We start from the raw sequence: 10,948 nt of genomic DNA, 5'->3' as shown, positions 1-10,948 counted from the left end.
AGTGAGTGTGTATGGGTGTGGGTTAATGTATCGACATAGAACTCATTTAGCTTCATTCATAGTTTCATTCTTACATGTACTATAATAAAAATGTATTAAGCCCAAGATTCTTCACGTTAGTGATTAAATACATACATACGCAATAAACAGTCGTATTCCTAAACAGTCTATCAAAGATGTTCATCAGTGATCGTATATCAAGAGCAGGGACACGTTTGTGCGCATTTTGTTTTGTGATTCAACTGGAATGAATATAGTTTCATCTGCATTAGGTACATCCGTGCCACGAGATGTTTCAAAAAAGTGATGGGGACATGTCCCACCCGTAAATTACGCCTATTTTCATAACAAAGGAACCATTTTGATTTTGTGCCTCAGTTACAACAAAAACAAACAAGCTAAAACTGATATCTAAAGTAAAGTGAGGTTTAAAATGACAGTGATTGTATTTAGTCTTCCAATCATCCTCAAGTGTAGTTCTGAGACATCGTTCAATTCTGTTCACCAGTGTTTTATTAAGCAATGTCCCTTTATCCAAACAAATCTAAAATGTTTTTTTATTATTATTTAAATTAGCATAAAAACCCTAAATTTCCATGTGATACAATAAAAAAATCTCCAAAAGATTTTTTTTTACAATGCAGTGCTACAATACAGCGACTAATGCTTTCATACAGACGAAAACAAGCACATTATAAAAAATATATCTCTACATTGTAACATAATGAACATAGTGTTGACCTGAATCTATCTATATGGCACTTTACGTCCACATCTTGCTCTGGGGGACCTTGATTTGAACTCGGTCATTCACGTTATGGGTTCCATGGGTGTGTTTACTTTTGGTAGGGAGTGTTTAAGGAAGTCCTATGAGGAAGGATCAACAGAAAAAAAGAAAAAAAAACACATGCGTAACTATACAGTATGCTGACAGAGTTTTTCTTCCTTGTTTTGTAATTGCAAAAATCAAAGGGGAAAACAATGATCTCAGCTACAGAATACACAAACAAGAAACAATTGCTGCATGATTAAAAGAAATGACCTTGATTCCCTTTCCTCCCAATTTTTTAAGTATTTGTATTGGTCCTTGCAAACACCAGTGCCTTTGCCTATCCACAGTGCGAGATACACATCATAATTTCTCTCAGCACCCACAAGATGGTGTGCAACTCCATTTTTCTACCACTCAGCACAAGCAGATGTTTTAGACTGAACCTTAGTGGAATGGAAAGCCAATAAGTGAAAAGGGGCTTAATATTTGTGAGGCTGTGTTTGAAATGACAGGGAACACAAAGGACACACAAAAGCGTATTGTATGAACTTTTGAGACTTTTGTTGGACCCTGAATAAAGGTGATGGTTACTCTTGAGCTTCTTTGCCGGTCATTTTGTAGATCTCTGTAGGTCCATCCACATGTGTGATGGTGGTGGTCAACTGTATGTCTTCACCACTGTTTCCAGCTTGATCAGCTATATGGAAAAAAAGAGCATAGGAATATGTATCAGTGACTGATCAATACTTGCACATCACATCATTATGACAGGGTAGGAACAGCAGGAAACATAAGTTTCAAGGTGATCATGTCTTCTTCATAAAGAATTCAGCATAACAAATAAAAAATACCCCAAAATTGTTCCAGCACAAGTCTGAACAAACATGGAAAACCATATGTGATTTACTATGTTTGCAATCATGTCAAGAACAAATAACCATAGTGTATATATGCAATAACAATAAGCACCATTTGGGAATAGAAACCCATAAAGAAAGTTTCAAACATGTTCCATTATTAGAGGCTATTAAAAAAATAAAAAGGAAAAAGTTAATTTTTCATGTTTTTTTAAAAGTCTGTAATGCCCATCAAAGACGCATTTATTTGGTCAAACAATACACTGAAAACAACAATAGAGTGAAATTGCATTTTTTTTTTTTTTTTTTTTAATTTAATAAAAATAAATGTAATTTATTGCTGTGATGGCAAAGATGAATTTTTAGCAGCCATTACTCCAGTCTTCAGTGTCATATGATCCTTCAGAAATCATTCTAATATGCTGATTTGGAACTACAAATCCTTTGTAACATTATAAATGTCTATACAGTAATTTTTGATCAATTTAATGCATCCTTGCTAAATAAAACTATTAATTTCTATAAATAAATAAATATTTTACTGTAAATATTACTGACCCAAAAGTGTTTAATGGTATAGTATATATTCTTCATAAGATCACATAAACATATTCTACCAAACATCTAACCAGTAAAGTCATTATGAACAGATTTTCGGCTCATACATTTACTCAAATTATAATAACAGGAGAATTTAGGAAGGATATGACCACTGGCAATTTAAACAATTTACTACCAAATTGTCTATATGTTGTCTACAACATTTCAGCCTGAGAGCTGAGAGTGACACTTAAAACATAAAACATAAAACAAAGCCTGAAATATTGAGGTAATGTTTGAAGATATCCAGAAGGCCTACCCTTGTGAAAAAGTTTTAATAGTACATTGCAAATACACTAACAAAGAATGTACTATCTTTAAATATATAAAAAAGTATATTAGCATCATGCTTTTCCCTTTTTTCACAGTACAACTTTTAACACACTTTAAAACAATTGTAATTTAGTATATTTTCTAAAAAATATATATTTACAAAAATATACTTGAATTGAAAGTTCTGTTTATTTTTTATAAGTATATTTATTTGCACTTTACTTAAATATATTTTATGAATATTTTTTAACTGTGTGCTGAAAATGATCATTGTAACAATGCATTGAAAGTATACTTTCAAAGTATATTATTAAATAACCTGAAGTTGTAGTATATTTGTATATGTATATGTATAGTATATTGTATTTGTATAGTATATGTAGTATAGTATAAGTGGTAGTATAGTACATTTTTGAGTATATTTTAAGTTTACTTCTTCATGCTTGGAATTCACTTCATTACTTGGACATACATTGTTTTCAGAAAGTAATAAAACAAATAAATAAAGCGAATGCATTATAAAGTGTACAGTCAAGTAAACACTGTCTATATTGCACGGCCAAAAACTGAAGTTCACTCACTCTGCATTAATATTATTATATTATATTGCATTATTATAACATATCATTATAAATTTTATGGAGAAATAAAGCTGAAAAACAACAATTGGCATTGATATCTGTATAAAGCTGCAGAAGTAGTTCCCCATAATAATCAGTTTATTTGGAAGTGGAATGGCATACAGTTTTTCATTAGACCTAATAATTACACATTTACATTTGAGTGATTGAGGATGGACAGCAAATACATTATGAGACACTATATAAATGTTGAGGATAAATTTAGTTAAAAACACTAAACAGCTAAAACACAGAATCTATTTGTGGTGGATGCAGAAGATGCCCCATCCACACACTTGAAAGCCACCAGGGTCATAATTTCACAGAATGTTCCATCACTTATCTGTACAACAGAATTGTTTCTCTTTTTGTTATGTGTCATTACAGGAATGATAAAGAACACAGCTCACTGAAAAAATGATTTTTAATGCTGTTCACTTTATTTAAACAATTCCTTTTGATTTAACACCATTATATCAGGTTGACTGCATCATGTTGAACAGACTTGAAACAACTTTTTTCTTTTACTTCATTTTTTTTTCTTTTAAATAATGTTTTTGGAGAAAAATGTTTGTATAGAGTATAGGGCTATAGGTTATTATAACTAATTAAAAGCTAATCAAATAAATACAGAAACAATAGTAAATACATGTACTATTTATATATTTATATTTATATATTTACTAATATTTACTATATTTCACTGGAAAAAAATGATTCATTGAATTTACAACATTTTTTTAAGGAAAGTGGTTGCAATCAATTTATTTTAGCTACATTTAAATAAACAAATTTAGTTGACTAACTTTCAACATTTTTTTTATTTAAATGTAGCTAAAATAAATTGTTTGCAACCACATATCTTAAAAAAAATTCTCGTTTTTTTTTCAGTGTACATAAGTATTTCATATTAAGCCTACATTAAGCCTTTTTTAATGTAATAACTTTTACTTATGGCAATATATATATTTTTTAATGTGTTTCCTAAAAAGATTCAAAAACCGCGCCCGTTTTCTAGTCAGTCCCGTGACGTCAGCCCGTCCAATCACAGCTGAGCTGAGCTCACTCAAAGAGTCATGAAAAAGAACAGGTAAGCATTTCAAGCTTCTTTATTCCCATTTAAAGCACTTTTGAACGTTTATGATTTATTGTTGTATCTTATTATTTTTATATATATGTTGTATCTTAGCAACGTTAAAGTCGTGGGGAAGTCGTGGCCTAATGGTTAGAGAGTCGGACTCGTAACCCTAAGGTTGGTACGTACCGGCAGGGATTGTAGGTGGGGGGAGTGAATGTACAGCGCTCTCTCCCACCTTCAATACCACGACTGAGGTGCCCTTGAGCAAGGCACCGAACCCCCAACTGCTCCCCGGGCGCCGCAGCAAAAAATGGCTGCCCACTGCTCCGGGTGTGTGTTCACGGTGTGTGTGTGTTCACTGCTGTGTGTGTGCACTTTGGATGGGATAAATGCAGAGCACTAATTCCGAGTATGGGTCACCATACTTGGCCACATGTCACTTCAATTAATGTATTAGCTAGCAAAGAGGAACTACCACGCCATTACATCAAAGTTATCAACGGCAAGTGTTAAATATGCAGTGTTTTACACCACAGTTTGTCAGTGGGAAAATAAAAAATAAAAAAATAATTTTGTGTGCTTTTCTCAGTCGACAAGACAAACAAGTCCGGTGATTTTTGTCTTTTAAACCAGAAAGACGGCTGACAGATGTAACCGACACTCGCGTAACGTTAAGACAAACCCACCCATTCACTATATTACAATAACTTTTAACTTTTTGTTAATCGTTATTTATGATCCACTTCGTCAGTTTCATCTAGCATATCCGTGATGCTAATTAAGTTTACTAATGCAGCCGAAGCCCCGGTAAACAAATCAGCTCGAGGAGCATTTATGATGGCTGTTTTGCTAACGTTATTTACCAGTTCAGAGTCAGACTGATATTTGCGCCTCGCGTTTTTTAATTTGAAACTCATACATGCATATGTTATTGAAATCAATGTTTTCAGAGCAAAAGCAACGTGGAGTGCTTGGATGTCAAAGGCAACAAGATGGCTGCAATACTATGGGCCTAAAATAAAGTAGATGCTCTGAGCTGCAGAAAAAGATGTCGGCGGTGTCAAAAGCGCTCAGGACTTTTTTGAAAACACGGTTTACTCCATAGGACTTTTAGGTAAAACAGATGCTGGAAGCTTCAAAAAAGATGGCAAGTGTGAACATAGCCTTATGCACTATTCTATGACGTTCTGTAGTATAAATAGTGCGAGTAGTGTGTTCACATTGAAAATTCAAAAAAGAATGCACTTAAATAACTGAAAAAAATGAAGTGTGAAATGTTGGACACTGCATGCACTCAACTGCCGAAGCTTTAACGTAGCAAAGGGGAGGGGCTACTGTATCAGGCTCCATTTATGAATAACAGAATAACCTTATATAATTCATACACTACATGGTTGAGTACATAGTGCATAGAGTTGAAAACACACTGATGAACAGCAGTACTTACATTACCTAAATATAAATATTTAACTTTAATTAAAGCTGCAGTCCGTAAGTTTTGCCTCTTTGTCGCCATCTCTGTTTGAAAACCTGCAATTGCAGCCGTGTGCAGAATTATCTTCCTTGTGTGAGTTGTGCGGCGGCACGGCTCCAGCGCGGATGAATCTAATGTTTTGAGGAGTATGTGTGCGGCAGTCAGTCACACACCGGTGTGGATACTGTACTTTGCACTCACAGATTCTAGCCTAGGTCTTGGAATATATGACCAAAATAAGCATTTTCACCGGATATTGTCATCTGAACAAGAAACAACTCTGCCACGTTTGTTCTGACCAACTGAGGAAAAAAAGCATTACAATAAATCACTCTACCAATGGTGATTTAATCTAAATTAGCTCACATTACATCAAACCGTGCAAATTATTATTATTGTTATACTTTATAACTTTATTTTAAATTGTAAAATTATTTCACAATGTTAATGTTTTTTAATATTTTTAATCTGATGCAGTTGGTGAACATGAACAAAGAACCTTACTAATACAAATCCCTAGAATTGTATATATCATATCAAAACAAGCACACTTATGAACATTTGTTAATAAAATTAAAAATACTTTTTAAACTTTTGTCCATACAATTTTGTTTAAACCAAAATGTTACTTATTAAAGAAACACTTGCATGCTTGTGTGTGTGGTCTTAGATTCCTATTCATTTTGTAAATATAGCCTAAGCCTAACAGTTTAAGAACATAGTGCAATCACACCAGGATAGATGAAAAACGATTAGTCCACAAATACAAGTTTATTTCAGCTGTTGTACTCAAATGATAACAACTAACAACAGACATAGATTTAAAGCATTGCAAGCTACAGCACAACGAACTGAAATCAAAGTAAGTTAAGTGTGCTGAATGTCTGCAGTCATTCAGTCAGCGACGACTGCACAAAACGTGCAAACTAATAAAAACATTGTAAACTGTTACAAAATGATGAACAAATGTAGTTTAGGCATAGGTTTGTGCAACACTGTAAACATATTTACCTTTTTTAAAATATTCCATTAAACCTGTTGAGATACAAGGAGCGTGAACTGGAATTCTCAGTTCCACTTGATTCCACGGCATGTCCGGAAACTCATGAATATTCATGTATGCTCCGCCCACTGAAACCGAAAATCTCAGAAACCGAAAATCTCGTAACACCGGTAAACAAAGCGGCTGGAGGAGCATTTATGATAGCTGTTTTGCTAACGTTATTTACCATTTCAGACTGATATTTGCGCCTTGCGTTTTTTAATTTGAAACTCATACTTGCATATGTTTTTGAAATCAATGTTTTCAGAGCAAAGGCAGCGTGGAGTGCTGGGATGTCAAAGGCAACAAGATGGCTGCAATACTACGAGCCTAAAGTGAAGTAAGTAGAATTCACATTGATTTAATTGATGGGTTTTAGTGTTATGCGAGATGTAAACCATCACTTTCTGAAAGGTTTTTTAAGTATATTTTACATATATAAATATTTATATATTTTATATATATTAAATATATAATATAAAATATATTTTAAATCTGAAAATTTATCAACTCATGCATACACAGCCCCGACAAATACTGGTTCTTTCACCAAGGATCAATGATGTTAGATGTTAGTGTGCCGCCATTTTTGATTCAGAAGGTCTCATTCAGACTGGCAGAATGAATAACATTAAATTTCAGTTTGCCTTTGATTCAGTCATTATGCTTCAGAAGAATACGAGTTGGGTCTTGAAAGTTCTAGTTATGTCTTGAAAGTTCTAGTTATAGTAGGCTTTCTTAATATGGATTACAAAAAATGTCTTGTGTGTTATATTTCCACTTGCACTTATCTTAAAGTTGCTTTGGGTTTGTATAAAGGACTGTTGGTTTATTATTTATATTTATTAAATTATATTTATTTGGATGTTTTATTAATAAAAATTAAATTCAAGCTCAAGAACATTCATTTGATACACCCCTGAAAGTTTTTCCCAATTAAATCTAGTTGACCAGCAGCTCTGGAAGACGTTGTGAAAATTGCAAGTTTTTAAAAAGTACTACAGGGTTTTAAATGGGCACACGCCCTACTGAATAAACACTACTCTGATCCTTCACACCTTTATTTTCATTTATGAAAATTTAAATAGGTCTTGCCACACAAGGGTTAATTTTATGATTTGTTGTGACATATACTAACACTTTTTTTCATGCATTTAGAAAAAGGAGCCTGACCAGGTGCAGAAGGCAGCAGTCCCCATCATTGCCGTTGAGGAGGAAGAGGAAATATCATGAGGGAAGCCACTGGATGTTTTGATTGTCTTTGAAGACGGAGAGGTGACGTCAACCAAGTCTAGTGCACTGCTGCTGTTTTTGCACTTTATGCCCTTATTTAGAGTACACCAGCTTCTCAAAGCAGCTTTACAGAAAATGCATGTCTACATTACAATTTAGCCTGATCTGTGAATGCGCTCAGGACAGTTCGGACATTGCAGTAAATCAGAGGTAAAAAATGATATAAATACTGTTCAGTTTCTTGCACAGACTGATCGTTTCGTGTCTTTACAGTCACGAGCCGCAGGGTTTAATTTGGTTTTGTTTGTGTATGTTTTTTGGACTCTCAAAGCCGTGAATCCCATTCACTTACATTATATGACTGACAGACTGCAACGGTTTGAGTTAAAAATCTTTGTTTGTGTTCTACTGAAGAAACAAAGTCACCTACATCTTGAATGCCCTGGGGGTAAGCAGATAAACATCAAATTTTCATTGTTGGGTGCTAACTAGCCCTTTAATAATGTGTCTCTGTCTGTCACTGAAGTTATGTATTTATTGTAATGACCTTAAAAAGTGGATTCAGCATTAGGGAAAAATTTGCATATTTTTTACTCAAAAATAATATATTTATAGTATATTGCTTGTGTGTTTCAAAGACACTCATAATTAATTTGTAATGTACTCGTAATACAAAAAAAGTACACTTTAATATCACTAATCAAGCATGTAAATAGGCATATACTTAAAGTGTACTAAGTATACTTGAAGTTGTTCCAATTTAGCATATAAAAGTACACTAAATACATTTAAAGTTATACTTCAGTATAATTTAATTACAACTAAAATACACTTAGTACAAAAAAGTGTTGTTCCAAAATAGCACACTTCAAGTTAACTAATCATTAACACACTTGAAGTATACTGACAATTAGTCTGGCTGCAAGTATACTTAGTATACTTTTTTCACTAGGGTAATCTAACATAACAATAAACACCATTCAGGGACAGAAAGTTTCAAGCATGACATCAAGATATTGATGGTTTTCATTAGACCAGCCCAAGTAGGATGCCTGGCCTAGATTAGAGACACCCACTGCCACCAAAGAGGCCCATTTCCCCAAAAGAGGAAAAAAACAAAGCACCACCCTTTCCTGGCATGAAGATGTGCTTGTCTTAAAACAAACTTAACATGAGGAGACGGTGTAACATGGTGCTAAGTGAATGTCCTTACAGTGCTGCAGGCACTGATTTCCTTGTGCTGCAGACATGAATCAGCACCGTCTCACTCTTTTGAGAAATCTTTTAAGAAACACTTTCCAAGATTGATTTAGACAGCATCATTTAAAATTTGTGCATTACACATTCATTTCTCATGATTCATGGGAAAAACTGAGCAGTTTTGGGTGTGCCTCAAAATGTAGTCTCAGTTTGTCTGTAAACCAAATAATCCTAATGCTAACAATACAATGCTCTATAGGGGCAACATATTTGCAGCATTCTGTGCCAAATCTCAAATTTGCCCTTCATTCATTTATAAGCTATTGATTAGTGATTGATATAGTGAGTCACTACTTGCATGAGGAACCAAACCTTTAATATCTCTCATAGTGCACAGCTGAATAAAACTTTTGTGTTAACTGTCAGTAACAGGTCCTTGTATGTGAACTCATAATTTCTTGTACAGTATAAATACACTCATATTTGTATGCATTTACAGCTATCTGGCAGACATAAAAATAAAGACCTTTAGGGAAAGTGTACCCATTAAGCCTACCAAAATCTAAGTTTAGGAGTTTTTCATAGATATTGACATGATTTATAAGAAAAAATAATTTGTTAAAATGCAATTTCTCTCTCATTTAAAAATTTATTAAAATTAGTTGATATACATGAATAAAGTCAAAAGTCTGGCATGGGCTTAATTGGTACTTTGGCACCATTTAAGCCCGCCTGTGTTCCAAATAATTTTTTCACAAAATATAAAAAAAATATTGATTTTAAAGTAGTAAAACATCAATATATTTATTCAGTGAGCGGGAAGTATTTAAAAAAAATCCTTTTACTAATGTTTGCTAGCGCTCAAAGAAAGAAAGCACCTTGTCACCACCATTTCTAACCCATTCCATTATTAATGGGTATTAAAAAATAAAAAGTCTGTAGTGCCCATCAAGGATACATTTATTTGATCACAAAAAGCACTGAAAACAATAATAGAGTGAAATTACACTTTAAAATTAATTTATTATTATTATTTATTTTAAAATGTAATTTATTGCCGTTATGGCAAAGATTAATTTTCAGCAGCCATTACCCCAGTCTTCAGTCAGTGTCACATGATAATTCAGAAATCATTCTAATATGCTTATATCAATATCTAATCATTCTAATAATTTTTGCAACATTACAAATGTCAATACAGTAATTTTTGATCAATTTAATACATCCTTGCTAAATAAAAATATTAATTTCCAAAACGTATATAGAAATAAAAAATATATATAACTTTTTAATGGTAGTATATATTCTTCATAAGATTACAAACATGTTCTACCTACCAAACAAAGTCATTATGAACAGATTTTTGGCTCATACATTTACAATAAATTATAATAACAGGAGAGTTTAGGAAGGACCACTGACAATTTAAACAAATTTAAACATTAAAAATGAAAAACATACAGTATGCAAAGCAGAAAACTTTCACTGTGCCCTCATGGTAAAGGTGACATGCCTCTATAATTTTTGGACAGGCGCTGTAGTTTCTCTTTTTTGACATTTTCTCTCTGAAAACAAACAATACACATTAGCAGACATCTATTATATAATGGCACTACACAGAAGGGCTGTCGCGATTCGTCGATTTTATTCGACTATTCGATTTTTAAAAATTCTCGACTTCATTTTGCTCGCGTCGACTAACCGGCAAAATACCGGAAGTGGCGCGTTTCACAGACGAGAATGTATAAAACACATTTTTAGTCTGTTTTCCAAGGCTGCATGATATATTAAACCCATTT

General features: G+C 33.2%; 1 protein-coding gene and 1 long non-coding RNA gene across 2 annotated transcripts in view; one reads left to right on the top strand and one right to left on the bottom strand.

The window, feature by feature from the left end:
* Window positions 1-495: 495 nt before the first annotated feature.
* LOC107684934 (protein wntless homolog) overlaps window positions 496-10,948 on the bottom strand; it is a gene marked incomplete at its 5' end in the record, with an annotated part of 39,285 nt that continues 28,832 nt past the window's right edge. Inside the window, one exon of the mRNA XM_016481321.1 lies at window positions 496-1,469. Within this exon, the coding sequence (XP_016336807.1) occupies window positions 1,360-1,469 (110 nt within the window). The remainder of the gene's footprint in view (window positions 1,470-10,948) is intronic.
* LOC107684928 (uncharacterized) lies at window positions 4,134-7,917 on the top strand. Its single transcript, XR_001633902.1, has 3 exons — window positions 4,134-4,212; window positions 6,985-7,056; window positions 7,875-7,917. It is a non-coding gene; the product is annotated as an uncharacterized LOC107684928 (long non-coding RNA).

The sequence above is a fragment of the Sinocyclocheilus anshuiensis genome, unplaced genomic scaffold (assembly GCF_001515605.1).
Source record: "Sinocyclocheilus anshuiensis isolate Anshui unplaced genomic scaffold, SAMN03320099.WGS_v1.1 scaffold673, whole genome shotgun sequence".
In the NCBI taxonomy this organism is placed as follows: Eukaryota; Metazoa; Chordata; class Actinopteri; order Cypriniformes; family Cyprinidae; genus Sinocyclocheilus; species Sinocyclocheilus anshuiensis.
The sequence above is the reverse complement of the archived record's forward strand: the minus strand, read 5'-3'. Positions and strand labels throughout refer to the sequence as shown.